Genomic DNA, 26,860 nt, shown 5'->3' on the forward strand with positions numbered 1-26,860 from the left:
CCATTGTGCAATCAAAGAAACCCCCAGGACAGCTTTTTAGCATTGCAGTTCACACTGAAACAATCTGTTTTCAAAGAGACAGTTCTGAGTCATTATCAGGCATTCAATGTAATCTGTCTTGCATCTTTTTGCAGCAAGGAAAAAAATCTCTTGAAAACTAATGTACAGACTGTGTATCAGTTTCTAATATGAGATTTCCCCCAAAATATTTTAAACTTTTTTCTTTCCAGGGGAGTTGGTTGTATCTTTGTCGAAATGATTCAAGGTGTTGCTGCTTTTCCAGGAATGAAAGACATTCAAGATCAACTTGAAAGAATATTTCTGGTAAGTCTCTTTCCCGCTTCCCCTGCATTTGATTATTGCATGCTGACAACTGCCTCCTCTACCCAAATATAAATACCAGGAACCTTATATAAACCACACTGAAATGAATGGAGTTTCCATGGTGGAAGAGGCTGGAGCATTATATCAGAAATCCAGAGTTTGTTTAAATTAGTCAACCACTTCAAACAAAAATACTGTCAATAATTATCTAGCTAGATACATTGTGTGCATCATTAGAATTATCCATTTGACAGTTACTAAAAGTGGGACTACTCTGCTTAAAAAGGATTACTTCTTTCCCCCATGCTTTAGTGAATTGTGTACATGAAGTTGGTTAATCATTTTTGAAATAACTGTAGGTATTTGGATGATATCCGAAGAGCCAAATGTTTGCCTCCTTCCTTACATGTTTGTGTTTTGCTTGTCGGAGGCAGAAGTCATTTGGGGCAGAAATGGAGAGAGAGAGAGGTTGGACAAATCAGAGAGAAGGAAAGATTGGATAAATTAGTTTCCCCTTTGTTTGGCTTTTGCTGATTTGCCACAGCACTTTGCTGCAGAAACCAGGGAGGGAAGGAGCATGGACAAATCACAGATTCTAAATGTTTCCATGGGAAATAATGGAAATCACCAGCTCATTGTGAGAATGCTTGCCTAACAATTCCTGGGTACGCATTGTGTGGAACCTGTGTGTACAAAGGTGGTTGTTTAAGATAACCAATACAAATTAATTCCTTCACAGTGAGACCATACACAGCTGTAGAGGCTGAACCAATAGCTGCATTTCCTCTGAATTCTGAACATTACCAGCAATAATTATTTTTCCAAAAACTTGAGTTTAGACCATTATAATTTTGGTGACACTACTTGCCCCCTTGGGATAGCTCTGTATACTAAAACAGTGGTTCTCAAGCTTTTCCTTTTTTATCTACTGTGGTTCTCAATGAACTTTTTTTGATCAACACATCAGAGCATAACTCATATTTTAATAACATTTCTTAAGCATTTGCATGGTTGTCAAAACCAATACTGTGTTATAAAAACCACAGGCCACAGGCTAAGAAGCCCCCTTCAACTGGAAAACTAGTTGACTGTACCAGCGTCATATTTTGAAACTCAGAATATGAGTTTCTGAGGAATCTAAGGGTTCTGAGCCAGACCCTTGTTAGAATGGTCAGTAATCAGACTATGATCAAAATGGTCTCCATTTCCATTATCAGAAGAAGAAAAATCAAATACCGAGCCAAAGTAAAGATATTCTCAACTGTTCCATAGCCTTTCCATAGGCCACCTGCATAGAGTTCATGGACCAAATGTCTGTACAGTGGTACCTCGGGTTACATATGCTTCAGGTTACAGACTCCGCTAACCCAGAAATAGTACCTCGGGTTAAGAACTTTCCTTCAGGATAAGAACAGAAATTGTGCTCCGGTGGCATGGCGGCAGTGGGAGGCCCCATTAGCTAAAGTGGTGCTTCAGGTTAAGAACAGTTTCAGGTTAAGAATGGACCTCTGGAACGAATTAAATACTTAACCTGAGGTACCACTATACTAGAAAAAATACCTAGTTACTCCAGTCTATGATTATGAATAAGACTTGCTCTTACACTGTTCATTTCTTCCACTGTTTTCATAAGAAGTGACAAGTACAGTGATTTGTACAATTAATAGCATCCTTAATTACATTTTCAGCTACCCTGGTTTATCTTCTACTTTTTCTTTACCTTTCAGGTCTAGATCAAACTAGATCACTCTTTCTCCCTTTTGAGTCTAGATCAAACTGAGAATATTTCTGGTATATGGAGTATGCCAAAATAGCATCATATAATGTGATGTACATCACAGGGTTTTTTTGTTTTTGTTTTTGTTGTTGTTTGTTTAAACAATGAATAATTACTTGGTTTAATCTTTTATGAGCTCATTTACATTTGTAAAATTGGAAAAACTCTTGTAGTCACTATGACATGTTGGAGTTTAAAACACTTGGTTCTGTGGGATTGATCCAGTTAACTGTTTAAGCATTATTGAGTCACCATAGTCCTGTTTAATTTAGTTTTGGCACACTTGTTTCAACATATAAACAGAGTTGGTTTAACATTGAAAGAAATGTGAACGACTCCAATGGCCAATTCATACTTCTTTTCAATAGGAAGATTCAGAGTGGAATCATCACTCTGTTCAAAGAACCTTGCTTTGGTTACTGTTGCTTTCTCTCTGCAATATATTGCCAGTGAAGCAGGCATCAAGGACCTTAGTGGCCCTTCTATATTTCCAGTGCCAGTAACAGTTCACTATCAGATTACCTATTGTCAGCCAAACTCACATTAAGGTTAATTTAAAAGCACTAAAAGCACCCTGTGTGGTTGTTTACTCTTAGTGGCTTAAAAGCTATTGTTTCAGCTTAGTGTGGCCCCTCAGCTGGGGAGAAATAAGAGGCCCTGCGTCTAATCTCAATTCAACATAAATGAAGAGTGAATGTTATTAACACTCTCTCCGCTTAGTGTCGTGAATCTGGTGGAGGAAAACCTCAGTGAGGATGTAGTCTCTAGGATAAAATTTTAGAACCATAGACATAGCCAATAGAGAAGGACTAAACGAAATAGAACTGTTCATAAATAACTTGGGAGTATGTATAAAACGTGAAAATAAAATAAGACCTAAGATGTATACGTATGCAGCATTTACGCTATGGTAATTGGCTGCAGTCTATTTGATCTTAGCATGATACAAAGCATTATGCTAAGTGTTACTCATATCTTCATTTCCTTTATTGCGCCACCAACTGTTCTTTTTTCTCTTGTTACCTGGAACAAGTGACTATCTCTATTAAAGCTGTGCATGCTAGTAAAGAGTTTTAAGAATAAATGTTACATTATTTGCTTAACTTCAAAAGAGCTGTAGCAACTTAACTATTACTGCAGGTTTTCAAAGAAGGCAAGAAAGCTTACCTTAATACATGTTTATTTGGAGAGAACAAATGAAAATTACTCAATAGATTCCCAGTGCTCACTGCAAATCAGTATATTTTTCTTACGAGTTGTCAGTTTAGAAATATTCTTATGAATAAAAGAAATTCAAAAAACCATGACTAATCATGGAAGAATTAAAAAGGTCACCTACTAGTCTTCCCAAGAGTGGTAATGATTTATGATTATATCCAAGCAATCATATCAGAGAAAAATATATATGACATTGTTCCTAATGCTGAATAGGAATATGGCAAGTCTTTATTCATTTTTGTCAGCGCTAAGTAGTGATTGGCATTTTAAACCCAATTTGATGTGTTGTTTGTTCATTTTGATATTTTCAAGGTGAGTATTCAATAAAAGCACAGGTGTCTTTCAGGCGTTCTCTCCCAAGTTTTTAATCTTGGCATATCTCTTCACTTGTTGGCATCCATCTGTTTTGGGAGACAATGGAAGAATGTAAAGTCAAACTGCTGGAGAGTTATAGCACCTGCTGTGACTGTAGAGACAGATGCAGAAGAGGCATTCTTTATTGCAGGTGGGGCACATGAAGGCTTCTGGTTTTGCTGCAACATACATATTTAGTTTCTTCAATTTCTGTACTGCTTTTCTTTCAAGAAGCTAAACTCCAGATTTCATGGTTCCTTCCCATTTTATCCTCACTGAAACCCTGTGAGATAGATTAGTCTGATTGAAGGTTAGTGGCCCAAGGTTTCCAGTGACTTCCATGACTAAGATGGGAAGTGACCAGGCTCTTCCCAGCCCTATCCAATAGTCCCTCTGGCATCACTGCATAGCATAGGTGTTTCATGTATGAACATTATCACATTACTGTCCTAGGTTTGGTTGCTATAGCACATATAATGAATGTGATTAGTTGATTCAGTCATGTAGCACAATATTGGGTATAAATTAAATGTAGATTTTTTGCAGCTGACGTGCATTTCAGTGATTAAAGGCTTAATAGTGACTGTCTTCTGTTTTGTCTTTTTTGTAGTTAGTTTACAACTAACTTCATTTATAAAATGTACTCCACAGATCCTCAATGAGTTAACATTACCTGCAGTTCTGTGTAATGTTCCCTTCTATGCAGAACAAAATGTACTCTTAATACATTTTCTAGAAGGCACTACTACATTGCTAGAAGTATGCCTTTCTGTGTTTTATAGTCCTGAAACTGTGCTTAAAACCTTACCAGTTTTCATGTGGTTCAGTGGTTCACTTTATGAAAAAATTAACAACTGGGCATATTACCAAAATGCATATTTTATAGACCATGGCATTGGAAATGGAGCCTACTGGATTTTCTGTTCCCTTGTTATCTTGTATTAGACAAATGAATGTTTAATTACGAAGATAGAATTCCATATTAATAGAAATCTGAAATAAAAATGACCCACCATCAAGCCTGCTTATACGCAACCATTAACAGGTAGGGCTTTAAAGACTTTAAGTATCTTATTACAGCCCATCATTCTTACTGTTCTATTTCTCTCACACATATGAAAATAAGAGACAATTTTGATGACTGAAAATAAAAAGTGTACATTATAGTAATATTTGCAGTAATAGAGTTTCATCCATAGAAATAATACCTGCCCTAGACAAAATGCAGACACGAACATTGTAAAGACTTACTAACATACCGTAATTAATCAGATGGGCAGAAATGTCATGATTTTTGCTGCTGTTTTATATGCCCTATTCATTAGTTCTACAGATGTATACAAATAATGCAGATTAGTTATCATGGATCCTTATGAAGTCATTTTTATAATTGATAGATTCTTTGTGGTGTCTCAGTTGGGTGCATTTGTTTTTGTTAGTGTGTGTGTATTGCCAAATACCCAAGTGGGACCTTTGTAGATGTGCATTCCCTGGAATGCTATGCTGTAATTGTCTAGTCTGCCTGCCCCAGAATCGCAACATACTAGAATATATTTCTTGGCCTTAAATTCATTTTCTCTTCCTTCATGAATGTAAAGAATATCAAAGAGCCTGATTTATTATCTCTTATGGAAACTAATGCTTATAGTGGCAGAAATGTTCATGCATTTTCTCTCGAATATTGAGCTTGACAATAAGCTATCATATTGTGCCTTGCAAAGAGGGTTGATGAGGCATAGACGGAATTGTCACTCAAAATACTGAGTCAACATACATAATATATGCTGCTAGTAGTTACATCTGTCTCTTTTGCCTTTTTAAGCTTTTCATATAAGCCAAGAATTAATCTGAAGAATGCAATTTCTTCGTGATCTTTACTGTCACTTAAGTATCTAGTTTATGGCCTCTGTTATGCCATTGGTAAATAGAAAACAGAGTGATGATTTGCTGTAATTATTGCAACAATACTCATATGTTCTGTGTATAAATTTTCTAAAACACCTTAAAAATCACAATAAAAATTACATTGACAATAAATAACTTTCAAATCTCAACCAATTAGCACTAAAGTAACCCAGTACAGTGGTACCTCAGGTTATATATGCTTCAGGTTACATACGCTTCAGGTTACAGACTCCGCTAACCCAGAAATAGTACCTTGGGTTAAGAACTTTGCTTCAGGATGAGAACAGAAATCATGCTCCGGTGGCGTGGTGGCAGCGTGAGGCCCCATTAGCTAAAGTGGTGCTTCAGGTTAAGAACAGTTTCAGGATTAAGAACGGACCTCCGGAACGAATTAAGTACTTAACCTGAGGTACCACTGTAAATGTCTGAGGAAACAGGTTTTTAATTGACAGCAAAAGGCATAGATCAAAGGGATTACAGTAAACTTTCAGGGAGAACTTTCAAACATTGGAGAAAGCTTCTTCCAGACGTAGAAGACATTAGTAATGGAAGCAGCATGGGGCACACTGCTGTTTCTTATAAGGTTTGTTTATTTTCTTGTGGTCCTGTTCAGAACTATCTTTTGAGGAGAAAAAAACCTATTGGTCAGTTTCTTAAAGAACCTCTACAAGCACTAAATTACAGTTTTTCTTTTCACATTGTTCTCTCATTACTGCCTTTCTCGCTGGGTCTAAAGTAGTATGAAATATTGCAGAAATTGGGGGGCTACTTTTACCCAAAGAAACTGCTGTATATTTGAAGTAGTGTCATGTAAACAATTAATTGCCACAGGATTGAATTGAAGATACTCTGTGAATCCACATATGGCTGTCTGAACTTTGCTTGCTTCTTGAAGGTTGCAACTGCACATTTATTTTAAATAAATAATCTAAATTTCCATGCCCGCTTTAAACTATCTTGCCTTGCTCTGTTCTCCTAATTGAAGAAAATTGTGGGAAGATTACTAACTGAGAGTTGCTGATTGTCTGCAGTTTTGAAACTGAACGAATAGGTTCTTATAGAACCATAGAATTGTAGAGTTGGAAGGGACCCCAAGGGCATCTAGTCCAGCCGCCTACAATGCAGGAATTTCAGCTAAAGCATGCATGACAGATGACCATCCAACCTCTGCTTCAAAACCTCCTGTGGGAGTCTGTTCCACTGTCGAACAGCTCTTACTGTCCTGATGTTTAGTCAGAATCTACTTGATTCCATTGGTTCAATTCCCAGCCTCCAGAGCAGGAGATAACAAGCTTTCTCCATCTTCCATGTGACAGCCCTTTAGATATTTGAAGATGGCTATCACATCTTCTTTCAGTCTCCCCTTTACCAGGCTAAACATACCCTACTCCTTCATCTGTTCCTCATAAGGCTTGGTTTCCAAACCCTTGATCATCTTGGTTGATGCAGCCTAGAATAGCATTAGCTTCTTTTGCTGCTACATCATGTATCTCCACGCAGAGGACCTACTGCTTTCTTGTTCTTCCTCTTGCCTTGAACATAGCTGAAGAAAACTTTTAAATTATTTTTGGCCTCTCTTGGTAGCCTGAACTCATTCTGACCTTTGACTCTCCTGATCTTCCTCCTGCAACTGTTGGCAAGTTGTGTATACCCTTCCTTCTTGATTTTCCCATTCTTCCATTTCTTAAACATGCCCTTCTTAAATCTCAGTTCATCTGTAAGTATATGCAGCCACACTGATTTCTTTAGATGCCTCCCATTTTTCTTTGAATTTTCTGCATTTGTGCTTTCAATATTTCACCTTTAAGAAATCCTCATCCGTCTTGGACTCCTTTCTCTTTCAGTATTTGTGACAATGCGATCTCACCCAGTATGTTGAAACCAACCTTACTTATGAAAAGCATTTGCAATAATATGCCTTTTAAACTTTTGATAGTGCTGCACTACCCTGTGTGCTGTGCTCCCCTTCCCTCCCCCCCCCCGTTAGTTTTAGTGGTTTCCAATGTGGTGTTGTCTGATGGCATGCTACTGTAAGAATAATGTGCCTTTCTAATTTCAATTCTCTGCCTCCCTCTCCTGGTCAAAGTGAAATATTACATGGTTGCTGTTATATACTGCAGAGTGTGTATGGGGGGGATGCATACAACATATTTGCAATTCTTCTGTACTTTCACTTTCATGTGAGGTAGCTTTGGCTAATGTAGAGCTACTCCTGAGCAGAAATTTGGAAATTGCATTCAAACTCTACAGTCTTTGCACACTGATCACTAGCCATATCTTCCACAAACACTACTTTAATAATTATCAGACTCTTCAAGGCTACTTGCTATTATAATACCCAGTCTGTCTCTAATGTGAAAGGTGATGATTAAGGAGTAAAAGTCATGGTGTTGCTTATATATTAATATGTTTTAAAATGCAAACTTAGTTAGGGCTTCTTTTGCAAATTAAGTAAGAAAAATATCTGTTCAGGGTAGCCATCTATTTTGTATACAAAACACAGTTCTCTGTCTGAAGGAGTTGTTTGTTTTAAGGGCTATCCTCTCCAAGTGCAGTTTAAAGATTAAAGAACTGTAAGAAGGGAGAACAGGACCATTGAAGGGACCCAAACTTTGGCAAAAAAGAAAAGAAAAAATGCAAACAGCAAATAAAGCATGCTAAAAAAAAGAATTTGTGGAACTTATTGCTACAAACATACAGACACATTGTGGCTTAGATGCTGAAGTCTCCCACTGCAGTGCTCCCCATGGTTATTGATGCTGATTTTGATTTCTTTAATAATGTAGTTTTCAGTGTTGAATTAATTAACAGTAAGCCTCTTTGTATCAGGTAGTACATAAATAATGACTTGGTATTCTGGTTATAAATGACCTGATGAACATGGATGTCCATAAAGTTTAAATGATTAGTTCTTGTTCTTTTGTAGTAAATCCTGAAATAGTAAATCTTTTAAAACCTTGGGCAAATCAATACATTACAGTGGTACCCCAGGTTAAGTACTTAATTCGTTCCAGAGGTACGTATTTAACCTGAAACTGTTCTTAACCTGAAGCACCACTTTAGCTAATGGGGCCTCCTGTTGCTGCCGCGCCGCCGGAGCACAATTTCTGTTCTCATCCTGAAGCAAAGTTCTTAACCTGAAGCACTATTTCTGGGTTAGCGGCGTCTGTAACCTGAAGCGTATGTAACCTGAGGTACCACTGTATTCTTAACTTAAATCAATCATAAAATATTTTACACGAAGTGGCCATCTGTATTTTAATGTATTTGGCTCTGTTTACTTGTAGGTGCTTGGAACCCCAAATGAAGATTCATGGCCTGGAGTTCATTCTCTGCCCCATTTCAAGCCAGGTAGGTTTCAAGACCTTGCCATCAGATTTCATATTTAAATACCATTTCTATTGCGAAAAGATTCTGGCATTATAAACAAAGGTGCCCTTTCAGATTTCAGCTGATGAGTATGCTGCAACCTGCTTCTAGCTATATAGGAAGCTGGTCTTGGTTTGTCTGGTTCAGTATTGTCCACATTGATTAGCAATGATTCTCCTGGGTTTCATACAGGAATCTTTCACAGCCTGGAGATGCCAGGAATTAACCTTGGCACCTTCTGCGTGCCCAGTAGTTGCTTTGTCACAGCGCTCTGACCCTTTCCAAGTTACTGCGCAGTCACTGTGCTTTGTCTTGGCCATTCTTTCCCCAAACTTCAACCAGAGAAGTGAGGCTGTTTACATTACCATCTTTCCATTCTCTCTATAGGCCTTGCTCAGGTTAGTGGTGCTACTCCCTACAGGATCTCAGGAAAGTCATCCTCACCCTGTTGGTTTATAAATCCTAGTGGCAAACATCACAATTATATGCCCCTCTGAGATACCTTACTTCTGCAGAGATACCCTGGCACCGTCAGGGTGACATAGCTCTAACTTAGCCATTGGCCAGTTGGCATCTCAACTGCATACTGAAAATTTATCTCAATAAAATTGACTTGCATTTTTTACTTTCACCTATTTTTTGTATAAATGACGTAACGTAACGTAATGTAACATCTGATGTCCAATCATTTACTCTCCAGAATTTCACTGGGTTTAGTTTAATGTCATCTTAGTCATTTGTTTTTATCTGAATGCTGATAACTTCCTGAAGAGGAGCCCCTGTTTTGCTGAAGACTGCCCAAACTCCCTTTATTACTAGGTACATGTGGTCATGGTTTCAACTAAGCACACAGAAAGTGGAAGTTGGTATAGAATCCCGCTTCCTAAGAATCTCAACCTTCTAAGTTAAAATATTTGATAAGTTGTTATCCCCGCTCTTGTCCCTGAATATCATCTTGGAAATGTGTTTGTTGTAAGCCATAATACATTTTCATTTTCCCTGTTGTTTTTTAAAAATTCCACTCTCTTACCAACTCTCTCCCAATTTTGCTATAAAATTGACAGTCTTCTACACTTTATAAATATAAATTTAAAGTATTTGGTCTTCCAACCCCCTGGAAATACAAAGTAGCTAACATTTCAGAAAATATGATTTAAAAATAAATGTATAAATTTAAGAATACAAGCTAGGTTACTTTGAAAGGCACTCATTTTAGTACATTGCTAAGGCTGCTACTGTTGTTTAATTCTGTAAAAATGTGGTGGTGTTTTTCCAGTGAAGAATTTGAGTTTAGAATAGTTTACTTCAGAGGTAGTTGACTACGGCTCCCATAATTCCTTATCATTAACCATGCTGGTTGAGGCTGATGGAGTCCAGCAGCATCTGAAAAGCATCACAGTGGCTAGCATACTTGAAAAATTGGGGGGTTTTGCCAGTAGGTGGCAGTCAAGAAACCTTTCTGAGCTGGTTAATTCTGTTTGATTTTATTTTAATTTGTGTATATGTGTCGTGTGTTTGTAATTTTTCTTAATAGAGCGGATTCAGGGAAACACACTGAAAAGGGAATGTTATATGGGCTATATTTTAAGATGGCCATTGTGTTAGATTTATGTTTCTCTGGTTAAATGCTATATGCTTTGCTAGTTGTGATTTAAAACACTAGCTTTAAAACACTGTAGTTGGAAAGGTACAGATGATTGTCAGTTGGAAAAAGCCAGCTGAATGTTATCACTCTTTTTCTGTGAGTAATAATTTTTTAGACTCTTGTTCTTTCAAACTTGATCTAATTCTATACAAATTTGTAATCCAAAATATTATCCTTTACTAGCAACTATTACTTGTAGTCTTCATGACTTCTCAAAAGTGCCAAGTGCTCTGAATTCCCTTTGGCAGAAACAAATTAGATGTGGTTGCAGTAGATCAATACAGATGTAAACATGGATGTAAACATTCTTAACAGCGAAAAGAATAGGTGGATGAATCTGGGAGAAGTCGAACCGTCTTCACCCACAGTCCAACAGTCTCTCCACACCTGGTGATTTCTCCTCAACTGAGCTTCAATACTAGAAGTGTGTGAGGAAAGAGAGAGTGGGAAAACCTCTTTCCCAGGTTTCCATGTGATTTGATCAGATTTGTATTTTAAATACATGGATTTGCTGCCATTATATTTGGCTGCTAGATAAGCATCTTATTGATGCTCTTAGTTTAACACTTTGGTATTAATGTGGGAGGAAAGTTGTTTGGTTCTTTTTATAAGGTAAAAAAAAAATGTTTCTGCGTTTGCTTTATAATGGAATCTTAAGAACCTAAGGCTGATTTAAACTGCATGGCTGCCACACAGAAGCTGCAAAAATCCTTTTCACACACACTGACAGGTGTGATGCAAAAGAACTCACAAATGTGCTGCTTCTTCACTCGTACAGTATTTCTCTCCACATGAAATACTGCATTCATCTGATGATAATAGTGCCTGCATATAGCAGGTAAAATGCATACTGACAAAAGCTATCAAATTGTGTGCTCACTGCACTGTAATCATGCATTTCTGCCTAGTGTGTCTATTTTTTTGTTCCAATTCTAATTGACTTAGGAAAAAAGTATGCAGAAAACACTGATGAAGAGAAAGTTAGCATCTGCTAAAAGGCTTTGATGTCTAAGCTTAGCTAGGTTTTCAGCAGAAAACAAGAGCTTTTGAGCAGAAGGAAGAAAGTCATTAACAGCTACTAAGTTTAAAATGGCTGGTGACAATTAAATATCGACAACTTTTTACATTTCATTGATTATTTAATTTCTATACTGCTTAATATATTAAAAATAACTCTTAAGCAATGTTTAAAAACAAACTTGAGAGTTCAAAATCCATGTCATCTTAAACTATTATTAGCACCTGAATTTAAGAAACTCTCCCTGCCTTTCCAAGGTGTGATTTGGTATAACATAATGTTGAGACAATATTCCTTCCTGGGATGATTGCATAATAATCTATTCTGGGCAGAAACTGTGGCAGTACTGGCCCAAGATACAGACTGAACTGGTATCAAAGGATGTACATAGTACCGTATTTTTCCGTGTGTAAGACGAGCTTTTTTGACCCAAAAATGAGGTTAGAAATTTAGGTTTGTCTTATACATGGGTAGTGCTGGGGGGGGGGCGCGTGCACGCGAATGGTTTTTTGGCACGAGCCCGTATTGTAAGCGGCAATTGGCCTCTTGATTGGTCGGGGGAGATGCCGAAAATTGCTCACCCGCCGGAATGAAGTGCAAGCCCAAGATTGTAAGCGTCGATTGTAAGTGACGCGAGCGTTTGTGTGCTGCGTTCTGGTGGGTGAGTGATTTTCTGCATTCCCACCAAATAATCCTCCCTGAAAGCTCAATCCCCCCCATTTTCTAAATTTTGAGGCCCCCAAAATAGGGAGCATCTTATAGACGAGGGCATCTTAGAGACAGAAAAATATGGTATATTATTGCTGTGTCATGTTTTGCGCTCTCATACAAGTGTTTAACAAAAAGAATTTTAAGATATTTCAGAGAAGTATTCCATGCTCAAGTTCTCGTCTGAGCCAAAAGCAAAACACCACAAAACCTCCCATTTTATTCAGCTTCTTGCAACCTTCCAGGCAAGATAATTAGCACTTACTCATTATTGCAGAACACAGTGCTCTTCTTTCTAGGACAAAACTATGAACATCAGTACTTTTCCTCTCTCACACTCCTTGTTGTGTTGCCTTAGGAGCCAAGCACACAAAATCAAATGGATAAAAAGCACACTTCTGTTTCCTCCTCTGTGATATATGAGGACCAGTAGAGGGATGCTGGGATCCAGGCCCCTAAAGCAGTATGTGGGATTAATTAGTAACTTTATTAAGGAGCTGCTCTGAACAGTAAAATATCCCTGTTAGACATTTCTGGTGGAAACTGAAGTAGGAACTCAAATCAATGAGAGAGTAGGAGATATCGGGTGAACATGGGGGAAAATAGTAGGCAAATATGCACACTTAATCAGATAAAATGTAATAAAACAAATAAATGCATGCACTGCCTCTTTTCTGCCCTGCTTTGAGCTTGTACTTTTCCTTTCTGCCCAGAGTGGCTGGGGAAACTCAGCCGGATGGGCGGGGTATAAATAAATAAATAAATAAATAAATAAATAAATAAATAAATAAATAAAATTATTATTATTTCCTCAGGGTGCCTCTCCCACATTTCTTTCCCTCGGAGTCAAGGCAGTTTAGCTGTTTAGTTCAGCAATGCTATTAGGCATGAGCATACTAGATAATAAATAAATGTGCTTCCGGAAACAGCTCCAAAGTGTTATTAAAAAGTCAAAATTAATGTAATAGGTGTGTGTACCAAAAACAACACAGTTTAATAGGCTTTTATGCTGTAGAGCAGGGGTCCTCAAACTTTTTAAACAAGGGGCCAGTTCACTGTCCCTCAAACACTGTTGGGGGCCGGACTATAGCTTGAAAAAAATATGAACTAATTCCTATGCACACTGCACATATTTTATTTGTAGTGCACAAAAAACAGGAAAAAAACAATACAATATTTAAAATGAACGATTTTAATCAACATAAACTTATAAGTATTTCAGTGGGAAGTATGGGCCTGCTTTTGGCTAAAGAGATGGTCAATATCCAGTTCCATATTTGTCGCTGCTAGTCACAGCACTGTCAGGACAGTCATATACTTTTGCCAACAGTGCAGTCATTTCCCATTTATTACAAAGGCCCTTCCTCCCTAATGGGAAGGCAGAGAGAGCTTTAGAATAACTTGCTTTCCAGAAATAATTTCCAATGCCACCCCTGAAGTCCAAGCTCGGTGCGGATCCTTCCCCATTCCAACTCTAGAACACTTACATGACTCGCAGGGAATTCTGTGAAGATCAATGGCCACCTCCAGTGCTCATCGCAGCAGGAAGGATAGCAAGTCGGCTCTCTTTCTCTCTCCCTCCCGCTCTTCCTCAGGCAGCATCCCGCTCAAGTTGGCTGTGGCGATCAAAGATATCTCTCCACTCATCCCATGCATGCAACCCACCCTACAACTGCAGCGCTGCTCACGAGTAGCCAGGCGCAGACTCCTTGCAGCACAAACAGACCAGCAACCTCACCCCCAGCTCTGGCACTCATGTTGATCCTGGAGTTTGAGGAACTCCCTGGCAAAGGGAGAGGCAGGGAGAAGAACCAACTTTAAAATAGCAACGCCGCTTGATCTCCCAGCTGGACTCTCCCTGCTGTTACCACCGCTGAGACCAAAGGCAGCGGGAAAGAGCAGCCCGCCACGTGACTCTTGCTGGTGAGGAAGAGCAGCGGCGGCAGCTGCGGGTGAGTGCCAAGCTGGAGGTAGAAGCGGTGTGGCTGCTGCCTTTTCCCTTGGCCAGGGGTGCAAGGAGCGCTTTTTATAGGACACTTGCCAAGACCAGCATCACAAACTCTTTGCTTAAGACAGGAGGGCAGGGAAGGGAAGGGTGGAGGCGGCGGCGGGTGGGCCAGGTTTAGGACCCTTGCGGGCCAGAGGCGGCCCGCGGAATATACTTTGAGGACCCCTGATGTAGAGAATGGCAAGTCAGAGAAGGTGTTTTGTTTTTAAAGAAAATACATCAAACTTTTAAAATTTACTCCTGAACACTGGCTATTGGATGTATACCTGAACCTTAAATTAGGTTCTCAGGATTAGGTAAATCCAAGTTTTACATGATTTTGTTGTCACAATGTAGACTTCTTTATTAAACTTAGGTATTAATATTCTGAATATTATCGGGAAATCAAAATTTTATCCTGTGTTTTGGGTAACCAAATTGGAAGACTACATTTGACTCTCATAAATGCCAAATGCTTTATTTTGAATGAAAGGTTATCATGGATGTTTTTTGCCTTAATATAAAAGTTACCAGTGATAAGTCAAAACACCATACAGGTATATTTATTTTAAAAAAATAAAAATAAAGTAGGCCAGCAGTTGTTATCCAATAGCTTTATTTGCCTAGAGAGTTTATGAAGTGATTTATAGATGTCTTGGAGAGCAAGATGAGTAAATAAGGTACTCAGGAGATTTGGGGCAATAATTAGGCAACCAGAGACCATAATTGTGCTGCAAGTGATGTAGTTTGAAATTCAGGAGCTATAAAATTCTATTTTTCCTCTAAAAGGATTATTTTCTCCCCTGAGATTTGTAAATGTGGTGCTTACTGAATTGCTTTAAGAAAGGTTTAGAGCAGAGCATAAGGCTTTTAAGAATTTTGAACAGAAAAAATGCAAATAAGAGGTATGTAGTCTCACAGTTCCCAACCCATTTTGGTCCAGAATAAGTTTGAAATAACATTTGGGCAGCAAAATAATTTAGATTCATAAAACGGCCCATAAATTGCCCCACTTCCCACAAAGTCCTTACATGCTACTAACTATATGTTCCAAACAATGACTGCTGTGATCCTTTTATACTGTAACAGTGGTGAAGTTGTATTCTAGCCTCCTTACATTCTAGCCTCCCTACAGCTCTCTAGCTTACTTTTCACACACAAACACACACACACACACACACACACACACACACAATTTTATATGGTGAAGGGTGGATAAGAAATATTATAAAATTGCACCAGCCATGTGTAGTATGTGTAGTAATAGTAGTAGTAATAGTCCACCAGCCCCTTCTCTCAGCCAATTTCCCTTGAAACTCTTCTTACCAATCCTGGGTAATTTGCAAGTTTGTATTCAGAATGTTCGTGGTAGGTGTGAAAGCAACTTGAAAGGGAAAGTTGCAGAGGGAAAGAGTTTTCTGTAAGTCATCTTGGAAGAAGTTGCATCCTGAAAGATGTGGGAAATAGATAATGGTAGTAAATAATAATTAAATAAATGTTAGTCCTATGCAATGTTTTCAAAAGACATTTCATTTTCTTGCAACATGCCCATAGATCTCTCTGTCCTTTTATATCCTGAATCACAAGGGGATGGTATTTCTAATCCATATTCCCTTTACTGGGGATTCCCCTTTTTAGTCTTTTGCAGGAAAAACAACACAGCATTCTGTGGTACCTTAAAAGACTTAGCACATTTTATTGTGGTATGAGCTTTTATGAACTAGTGTGCTTTTTATTAGATGCAAAATTACAGCTGATAAGGTTATGCCTCAATAAAAAATGTTCGTCTTTTTGTTTTCATTTTAGTTTGAGTTGGAAGCTGACAATACCTCTTAGTAAACCCAAAATCAGCTAGTATGGCCTTCTGTTGGTATCTAGGGACAGTCCAAAATAAAACCATACAACACACAGTTCCAGTTGGCAAGTTGGAAAGGGCAAGGAAGCAAGATTTGGCAAGAATTTCAGATGTTTTCCATTCATACTCTACACTGCATGTTTGAGAATGAAGTTAATTTTAGAGATTTTGTTTCTTGTCCAGATTTGCTCCCATTGGCACTTTAAAAAATGTTAGGGGCTTTGAGTCTTTGTTTACATCATTTTGTAAATTCTGTTTTATTTTTTCACATTTAACAAGTGAAACATTTTAGTGCTGCCACTTCCATCTGTTTTGTTACACTAAACTAAGCATATTGATCGTCGCTTATGCTTCAGTATCTTTGTCAGACTATATCGTTGATTTGTTTGTCGCTTCATCTCTTCTCTCAAACCTGCTGCTCTGTCACTGAATGTTTTTTTCCAAGCTCAGTGTACAGTAGATATAGCCTATGTGGTGCCCTCCAGATGCTGTTGGACTAAAACTCCCATCATCCCTGACCATGTTTGCTGGAACTTACAGGAGTCCAACAACATCTCAAAGGCACCATGTGGGTTATTTTCTCTCTTGTTTTTGTATCCGGCCCAGGACCCAGACATTAAGGAGGGAGAAGCTAGGCATGCTTTACTGCAGGAATAGGGAAACTCAGGCTAATAATCATGGAATAATTCCATCCCTTACTCCTGCAAAACAGGAAGAAAGTAAAATTAGTACTTCTTTCCCTTCGCTGATGGTTGAGGAATTGTAAACAATAAAGAACTTTTGTTTCTTGAGCTACTATTATGGGCAAAGGAACAAGTAATTACTGTAATTGTGGGACTGTGGTTATTCTTATCCAAGTAGAGGTTTATATGAGTTGCATACCTCCCAGCTTGTCTCTACACAAGAGCCTGTGTTTCAGTTCATTTTTCTTCCTGTTGCTGTTATAGATTACTTCATCAGGAATATGGAGCCATGAAACAAATGCTCAAGTGGTTGTGTTTGTGTACAAGAAATCTAATCTGACTGTATAAAGTTTCCTGCTGTACTGTTCTTCAACCCTGTGCCCCCAGATATTGTTGAGTTAGAACTCTTTATGCCTGGATGGTAGCCCAATGGATTCATGGGAGTTGTAGTCCAACAATATCTGTGAACACAAGGTTGAAGAACACTGTCCTGGTTCATAATGTTATTAAGCCGGATTATTGACTGGTATTTGAATTTAAGACCTCACCAGTAGTAAAAACTCAGTGGTCTCCATGCACAATTCAGGGTGCTGGTTTTTTCCTATAAAGCTCTGGAAGGCTTGCAGCCAAATTTCTGAAGGACCAGAGGCTCTCCTAGGAACCTGTTTGGTTTTTAAAAATTCTTAAGTAGAAGTCCTGCTCTAGGATGTCACCACAGTCAGCAGTTAATGGCAATCAGAGACAAGGCCTTTTCAGTGGTGGTTTCCAGTTGTGGAATAGTATCTCCCAGAGGCCTTCAGCTGGTGCCTACATGAATAAATATTAGGCATCATGTGAATTTAATTCTATTTTCTTGAGCTTTTTTTTTTTGTTACTCCTTTTGTTACTCCTTGATGTTGCAGTTTGTTCTCAGCTTTTGGGGTAGGGGGGTGTTAAATTTAGCTTGGAAACTTGTGTTGAATAGCAGTATTTTAAAAATAGTTTGAATTTTTTTTTAATGCGACTGAGCCGCACAATAAGTTGTATTTGTTGTATTTATTAGACTATTTTAAGTATGTTTCCTATATAGGTTCATACAAAACAGGAGATCTTTATTTTTTGTTACAGATCGGTTTACACAGTACAGTGCAAAAAACCTTAGGCAAGCCTGGAATAAGTAAGTCTTTTATTACCATGTTCTATCAATGTTGCTGATTTCTTGCCGATTGTCCTTCCTAATTAAGAATATATATCCCTTCACATTTTGGAATATTGTGTGTATTTCGTGTATCAGAAGCTACCCAGATTACTTTTTGCCTCAAATGTTGGAAGTATATTTTTGTGCTTGAGGATATACTGTAGGAAATTAACAATGCACAAAGGAAAGTTTTACTGGTTATGAACCTGTAGGTTAGTTGTAGATGGGTGAGTAAGTGGATTAAGAACAGAATAACTGGAAATACTCATTTGCCTAAAGGTGATTCAGCTACTTCTAGGCTCTATTCTGGCTGACAGTACAATCCATAGGCTACATAAACTGATATACTGGGATGCATTTAGTCCCACTGTGTTCTTATTCATATCATGGGGCAAATAAAGTCAATAATAGCATTGGATTTAAAAGTATAATTTGCATAAGGTATACATTTCTGGTAAGCTCTTACTGAAAATTATTCTGATTAAACTTAGTACCTTTTATTTTCCAATGTCCTGATATGATCACAATAAAAGCCAAAAGAATATCCTTATTAAAAATTATCTTAACATATTCCGAGCTCTTTGTGTGCCTTTGCAAAAGGATTGTTCTTCAGTTTAAATGATGTGATGAATAAATGCATGAAAGTTATCACAATAGTACAGTAGTTCAAAATGGAAAAGATTTAGTTTGCCAATTTTACATAAACATTCATGAAATACGGAAGGGATTTCCACCTTTTCTGATGCAAACATTTCAGTGTTGTATTACTGATTATGAATATCTCTGTGGATAATGGTGTTTATATTAACATTTTAATTGAAAACATCCTGTTGTTGTTTTGAAATTGACTTGGTTTCAAACATTTGTCAACTGTTTGTTTAATGCATTTGTTTAAGTTCAAATAAAGAGTATGAGGGCTTGGTTACATTTAGATATAGCAAGTGGGACTAGAAAAATGTTGCAGTGGGGAGTACTTCAGTTTAGTATTTCAGCTGGCCAGCCATTTCTTCTTTTACAATGTTCCATTCTATTCCTCTTCCCCCTGGTTTTCTGTCCTCCCCTCCCTACAGCCAAACAGATCTTCTGCAGTGTGTGGCCACTGTATGTCATTTGGGGTGTGTGTGTGGGGGGTGTGTCCCTGGGTCCCCCTCCCCAATTTTCCCTGGTAACCTAGGGATTCTCTATAATATCTCTCTCCCCTGCGCATGGGTGGTGCCATTTTGGCTACGTGAAGATAGACAGAAAAAGAGGTTGCTATTAATATTTGTATGACTAGTCCTATGAGAAGTTCCAGTTTTATGCCTGTGAAATGTGAATTGACTCTGAAAGGTGGTAACTTCTGAAAACTGGAGAGTATACAAGGGTGAGCCTCGTTGGCAGACTTCTGGGATTTGTTTGATGAAGATGTTTGCCAAGCCATGTGTCTAGCTGTACTTGGTGAAAAGGGATGCACATTTTCAAATTTGAGTTGAATTACATAAAAATTTGTACATCCCCTTAGACCTATCAAGTTGTGCCAAACTTTCCATTTAACTGTTGAAGTTCTAAGGGAAAATATAATAGTAACTAAGATAATGTGATTGGGAGTTGGTTTTAAAATCTTTGATTTGCAGAGTTGGGGAACAAACCACAACCATGGACATTAAAGGGCAGGATGTACACAGTTATACAACACAACATTATTTTAATCTCTTCCTGAAATTTAAAAGGAGATTGAAACCTTTTCAGAATAAGACAAAATCAAAACTTTGCATTTGAATCTGTAGAGGAAACACTTTAATCTCCTTAAAACACTATGACTTTTTGCCATGTGTTGATTTCAGCTGTGTTTTAATCAGTGTTTATCTACGGGTTTAGTTCTTAACTATAGAGTCTATATCAGTTTTTCCTCCAGGAGAAAAGGCAATACTCATATCTGTTCACCATAATCCTAGTTTAAAGTATGAATGTTCACATATGTGGATAAAAGCTATCTCTTCCTATCCAGAACCAACACTGAAGAAGCCTTGAACACCATGGGCAAAAGTCTATGTTTGCTTTGGCTTTTCATAATGAAAAGTTATTGGGGCTGATAATACAAGTGACCCATATTTTACTTGGCAGCATAAAATTGTATCCAGAGTATTATGCTGTTAAATATATTTTATATACTTTATATATAAAACATAAAGCTGGTAGCACAACATGCAGATGTATTTAGACCTCTAACTTGTTAGGTACTGAATAATTATCTCATAGGCAGTATATAACTTGAGGTAACTGTGTCTTTCAAACTAAATTCTGGTACCTGGCATTATGAGCTCTATTATCAGGCAATACAACAGGAATTTTCTTTTTTGCAACTGTGTCAAAATTAAAGGAACACTTTGGACACTTGGGGGAGCACTTGGGTTAGTTCAGTAGGCAACACTTTGAAAATTGCAAACAGTGAAGAATCCTATTTGCCATCATTTAATGTCACTATTTTTATTTCCAGCCACCCGTAATCAGTTTTGTTTAATAAATACCATATAATAAGTAATTTTTTAAAATAAAATCATGATTACTTGAGATAATCATCACTTCAGAGATTATCTGTGACTTTTCTGTTGCTTAAACTCCAACTCTCAGCCTCAGCCAGCATGGGCAGTGGTCATGGATGATGGGAGTTGTAGTCTAACAACATCTAGAGAGCCATAAGTTGGCAACTCCTGTTTTAGAGCAAGTACCCCAACACTTGAGAAAAGGTAGATGTGCTTACTTAAAATCTCTTTTGAACAATTCTGCATATAAAGTGATCCAGACAGATGTAAATGAAAATCATAGTCTCACATATATGCAGAGAAATATATGGGTGTATATGGTACAATCATTGATATTACTTAAATATATTTTATTTTATTTTATTTTTGCTCTTTAGTGTTTACTGAGTATGTATTGTAGTCTGGATAAACCATTGTATTGAATAAACTGCAGAATAGGGACCCAGCCAAAGTCAGGACCCTCCTGTGAACTATAGAAGAGGCCGCTGTCAGGAGATAGAATATCTGAGCAAGCTTCTGGGTGGAAGAGAAGGTGTGGCTTATGAAAATAAGACCAAACAATACTTTTAAAATTTGTTCTTAGTTATTCAGCACTTTAAAGTATATTGACCGCTGTGAATCAGCATATAGGACTAAGGATGTAAGAAGACATCGTTTTACCTTCCAGCTGTTTCTGTTCTGCTGCAGTTTGTCTTCTACCCAATCTGACATTAATCATCTTGGTGTCCACTGTGGTAAAATTACATAACTTAATTCATGTAAATTTTGTTGTCATTATGTTATTCCATTCCATTTCTTTCAGTGCAAATTGGGGGAATGTAATGAATCACATACCATTTTCAGATTGAAAGCAGCAGCAAATAGCAATATTTTTTGCTGGATTTCTTTCTGTTCTGGACATAGGGCAAATATCCAAACACAGGCAATTTCCCCTTCCGTTTCCATCAGAATTCTCTGACATCCCTGCAAAGGACAGCCATTTCAACAAAGTCTGGAGGGCTGAAGTTTCCCCATTTCTGTTTTATGTGATTTGACTAGCTGTCATTCAGTGAACCTTGAATTTGGGAGATTCAGAGTGGGCAAAAGGAAGTACTTCACACAACACATAGTTAAACCAAGGAATTTGCTAGCACAATATGAAGTCATGGCCACCAACCTGCTTTTAAAAGGAGATTCAGTAAAACTAAAGGACAATAAAGCCTCCAGCATAAGAGGAAGCATGTCCCTGAATAAAAATTGCTGGGATCACAAGCAGGAGTGCGACTGTCTTCATGTCCTCCTTGGGATTTTCCATAACATCTGGTTGGCTGCTGTGAGAACAGAATGCTGGACTGGATGGGCCTTTGATCTGATCCAGCTGGGTGGTTCTTACGCTTTTAAGCTGAATATGCTTATCTCCTATATCACTTTATCACCATCATCACCAACAGTCTATATGTATTTTTAGCTGTCTCATCACGGCTGACGACCATCCATGCCACTTTTTGTCTTTGTTCATGACGTGCTGTTGAAGTTTCTTTTCCAGATCTCCTTTTTCTATGATTGAATGTTGTAAATAACTATTTCTTGATATCTTCCATTGAAATATCTGTTTTGATAGTTCTGAATTTTCTCTTTACTGAATCTAATTTCCCCTCTTCCTTGCTATTTTCTATAGGCCTATTTGTTATATCCTTAGTGAGGTTCTGCAGTGCCTTCTACTTTAGGGTAACCATTGCTGTGAGTTCATGTACTGTTTAGATTTTTGCCAGGTTATTAATAAAGATGTTAAATAAAACTGGATAACACTAATCCCTGTAACACACAGCTGGATATTTCCCCTCTGAATCAAGAGATTCTCTTTATCTTTACCCTTCATTTATGGTTGTCAGCCAGTTTCCAGCCTGTGTGACATATCCAAGTTAATTTGAGTTATTTTGGAAAAGCAAGATTATTTAAGCAACATTCTAAACATAAAATTACTGGGGGAAATTGCATGAGATTTGCCACTTTTTTCATGATTTTAGCCTTGAGTTTAGATTCCCACCTCCCCCTGCTTGTATTGTATTATTTATGTGGGGAGACCTGGCTCCTCAAAGTGGCAAAAACTACTCTTTTCAGAACTGCAAATTAGAACAGAACCCATTGTTTGCATGACTGCAGCTAAATAATAGTCTATGAAAATCAATCCCCCAACCATGGACAATATATTTAGAACCTAAGAAAATAATACTTCTGCTCTGTCCAATGTTATTATTAATTACCACCCCCTTTTCATCCTAAGGTGCCAGGGTGGCTTACAACAATTAAAACACTTTAAAAACAGTTGACAGCTTACAGCTCCAGAAATACAGTGGGTCTGAAAACCACACATCTCAAAAGCATTACCAAGAAGCTGTATAATTAAGGTATTCCCTCCATCTGAGGGGAGGGAATCCCACAGTTTAGGGGCAGTCCCAGAGAATGCCCTCTACAGGTCTGCTACCACCCTGAACTTCTGCTGATCTTAATACCCAAAGGGGTCTGTTGCGACCTTTCTGGCATGAGCATGGATATGAACTGGCGACCAGTGCAGCTGTTTCAAAACAGTGGTTATGTGAGCTCTAAACGGAACCACAGCCAGTAATCTGGTTACTTTATTTTGGGCTCTTTGAAGTTTTCTAGTATTTTGAAGAGCAGGCCCATGTGGAGTACATTGAAATAATCTAATCTGGAAGTTACCAGAACATGGAGTACAGTGGCCTAGTCATCTCTGTCCAAATGGAGTAATTGCTGGTGAACCAGTTGGAGCTGGAAAATGGCAATCCTAAACACTGAACTCACATGACAATGTTGAATCCAGGTGCACCCCCAAACTGCACACCTGCTCCTTCCAGAGGAGTGGGATTCCAACCAGGACATCTATCTCCCCACCTCCTGTACATGAGAATTTAAGACACACAATACACCTGTCTTTTCAGGATTCCGCTTCAGTTTATTGGCCCACAGCCAGCCAATCACAGCATAGACACTGGTCTATGGAATGAGAGCAGAATAATCATCAATATTCCATTTCCTATATTGATTACAATAATTTTTGTCACATATGGACCCTATTTGGACTGCCAGTACAATCCATGGCCTGTGTAAAGTGATATGCTGGGACTTGTTTAGTCTCATCAAGTTCTCATCCATATCACAGAATAAATATCCATATAATACGCAGAAGGTATACATTTTTGTTACACTCCCTTACCAAAAAGGGTTCTTAAACATCTTAATAAAATATGCTGTACAATGACTTGTAGAAAATGCAAGGTTTTGTGTTTGTTTGAGCAACACTTCTAGTCAAGATCCATATGCCATCATAGTTTTCAGATCTTCTATGTACTCCTACCTTTTGGTATGATTTTTTTTTATACTGTTCACTGGTGTCCCTGTTTCTCCCCCCCAAAAAGCAATTGGGCATGTTGTTTCTGTTACTCTGTTGCAGCCTATAGGCAATTTTGCCATTGGTTTTTAAATGTTTTTAGGTGTTCATTATCCATTTAGGTGCTGTTTACTGTTTAAAATGTTTTACATGTGTTTTTATTTTGAATGCATTGTTTATACCTAGTTGCTTGTCACCTTGGGCTCATTTGGGAAGAAGAGTAGGCTAGAAATGGATAAAGAACAGGAGTACCATTTTTAAAATGTATAATTACTTTTAATAATCAGGATGTCCACTGGAGCTGCTTGATGAAATGCAAGGTTGTATTTTTACCACTGCATTGTCCATTTAGTTGTGTCCATTTACCACTGTTGTCCATTTAGTTGTGTACTATGAATAAATAAATTTACAATTGTATTGGTGCACCTGTCATTGCTGGAGGGCAGATAAGCGAGTGATTCCAAAGGGAGCTGACCTTTTTCTTTTAGGCACTGAGTCACTTTCATATCCTAAGGCACAAATTCTATGTGAAAGCTGTTATATTCCTCACTGTATTGTGCTTTAAAGTGTCTCGTTCTGTGGCCATAACATGAACCCCATAAAAATACTTAAAATCATTAAGCCTTTGTAGATAGTAACCTAATTTTTAAGATAGTTATGTAAGGTCAGTTATGCTGTGATTACATTCAGATTTAGTTTAAAGCCAAGCCTGTGGTGCAATTTTCTGATAGGTTAGTTGCCAGGTCCAAGTACGACTGTCTAAACAGCAAAGTCACCTGGCTGCACACTGTGTTTTTAATCTAATCTTTCAAATTAGGGATGGAGAATCATCATGACTATCAATTATAATCAGGTAGTTGACAATCACTGCAAAATGCAATGTTTTATCTTTAAAATACTTGCTTCTGAAACTATTGATTCTACAGCATTTCCACATTGCAGAAATACTCAGTCATAAATTCAGTGAAACCAACCACATTTTTTTGTTTGTGAATCTAAATCCTTCAATGCATTAACCAAGATAAGATGTCAGCCATATGCCTTCTTATGCCTTTTTATTTCCCTTTAATGAGGAATCTTCAAGCCTAGAAGCAACTTACTTCAGAGTAATCTCACCAAATGTAGTACATTTGTTTATAGCCCTCAGCAGCTTTTTTTGTCCTCAGGCTGAGTTATAAAATAAATGTTGACTGCTTCCTAATTACTCTCATATCTGAAATATTTATTATCAGATTCCTTGTTGATGGCATAAGATTTTGTCAAGATGAATATTATGTTGTCTGTTCTCTGTGAAATTACACTCCCCCTTAAGAACTAGGTTTGTAGTTTGAGCATACTCCTGAACCTGGATTCACTGCTTTAATCAGGTGGCAATGGGGGCCTGGAGTGCTTTTTTAATTGCCTATGTTGATTTGGTAGCTGTATCCCTTTCTGGATACCTGGCTATTGTGGATTGGTTAGTTACCTTCAAACTGGATTACTGCAGATAGGGACGCGGGTGGCACTGTGGTCTAAACCACTGAGCCTCTTGGGCTTGCCAATCGGAAGGTTGGCGGTTCGAATCCCTGCAACGGAGTGAGCTCCCATTGCTCTGTCCCAGCTCCTGCCAACCTAGCAGTTAGAAAGCATGCCAGTGCAAGTAGATAAATAGGTACTGCTGTGGCAGGAAGGTAAATGGTGTTTCCATGCACTCTTTCTGTCACAGTGTTCCATTGCGCCAGAAGCAGTTAAGTCTTGCTGGCCACACGACTCAGAAAGCTGTCTGTGGACAAACACCAGCTCCCTCGGACTGAAAGCGAGATGAGCAGCGCAACCCCATAGTCGCCTTTGACTGCACTTAACTGTCCAGGGGTCCTTTACCTTTTACTGCAATGGCTTTTGGCGACTGTGAGAGACCGCAGTGGAGATGTGGGGTACTACAACCCGCACTATGGAAGCACATTGAACTGTCCTGGTAGTGAGCACAAGCTACTGACACAATCCTTTGGCACTCCACCACTGCTTCCCAGCACTTAAAGATAATAACGTGAATTTCTCTCCTCCTCTGCTGCCACACTGTGACAGTCAGCACCAACTGGTTGCCACCACTGGTGTCTAATGACATTGCCAATTGTCCTTGAGATTTTTGAAGAGTATTTTGTTGTAGCATGTTAATGCTTGGCTTTTCCCCCGGTATACTCTATTGCCAGATGTCACAGGGCCTTGCTAGCTAGTGAACAGCCTGCAAATCTTAAATAAAATTGTATAAATAGCCTCGTCTCAACCCAATATACCGTACTTCTCACTATACTATGTTCCATTACAACTCCTAAAATTACTGCATCCTATTGAGTTTGCCCATCTATGCAAAGTAGGCTGCAAGGCATGCTTCTTACTGGAGCTGAAATAAGAATGCCTTCTGGACACAGCAGAGTAGCTGTTTTTTGTGACCACAGATATGATGATAAGACTTTCATGTTGCTAACAGCTTTGAAACTTTGGGATAGATGATACAAATCAAATGAAACGCCATGTATGTTAAATAAAGAATATGAAGTAATAAGGAATACTCCTATTTTTCTATATCGTTAAACTTTCCTCAATAGCCTGACTTGATAGTAAATAAAAGAAATAAAAAAGATTAATGTGGCAGGGACAAGAACCGCCTTCCAAGTGTGACAGACCTAAATCCCCTGCTGGAAAGATTTGTAGCTAACAATGATGAATGCTCACTGGCTGCAGTGACTGCAGAGGTTCACCCTTTTAGGGCAGAAGCTCTTGCTGGAGTTGCTGAACACACACACCAGTTCTTATTTACGTTATAATGAAATTAAGAGTTTTCAAGTTCTGTATGTTAAGAAAGGAGACAGCGAATGAGATTTATGAGTTCTAATGTTTCTTTAGTAAGAGCAGAGCTGATTTTAAAGATGAAAACCTGGACAGCTCGTAAT

At 38.2% G+C, this 26,860-nt stretch overlaps 1 protein-coding gene and 1 long non-coding RNA gene across 8 annotated transcripts in view; one reads left to right on the forward strand and one right to left on the reverse strand.

Moving 5' to 3' along the window:
- LOC128424271 (uncharacterized) overlaps positions 1-23,514 on the reverse strand; it is a 40,569-nt gene extending 17,055 nt beyond the window's left edge. Inside the window, exon 1 of the long non-coding RNA XR_008332973.1 lies at positions 23,345-23,514. This is a non-coding gene — a long non-coding RNA (uncharacterized LOC128424271). The remainder of the gene's footprint in view (positions 1-23,344) is intronic.
- The window catches only part of CDK14 (cyclin dependent kinase 14), a 226,584-nt gene that overhangs the window by 137,877 nt on the left and 61,847 nt on the right, over positions 1-26,860 (forward strand). For all 7 annotated transcript variants that reach the window (XM_053410263.1, XM_053410262.1, XM_053410267.1 and 4 more), the window contains 3 exons: positions 231-324; positions 8,866-8,929; positions 17,951-17,999. In XM_053410263.1, the coding sequence (XP_053266238.1) occupies positions 231-324; positions 8,866-8,929; positions 17,951-17,999 (207 nt within the window). The remainder of the gene's footprint in view (positions 1-230; positions 325-8,865; positions 8,930-17,950; positions 18,000-26,860) is intronic.

This window comes from Podarcis raffonei, chromosome 12, assembly GCF_027172205.1.
Source record: "Podarcis raffonei isolate rPodRaf1 chromosome 12, rPodRaf1.pri, whole genome shotgun sequence".
NCBI lineage: Eukaryota > Metazoa > Chordata > Lepidosauria > Squamata > Lacertidae > Podarcis > Podarcis raffonei.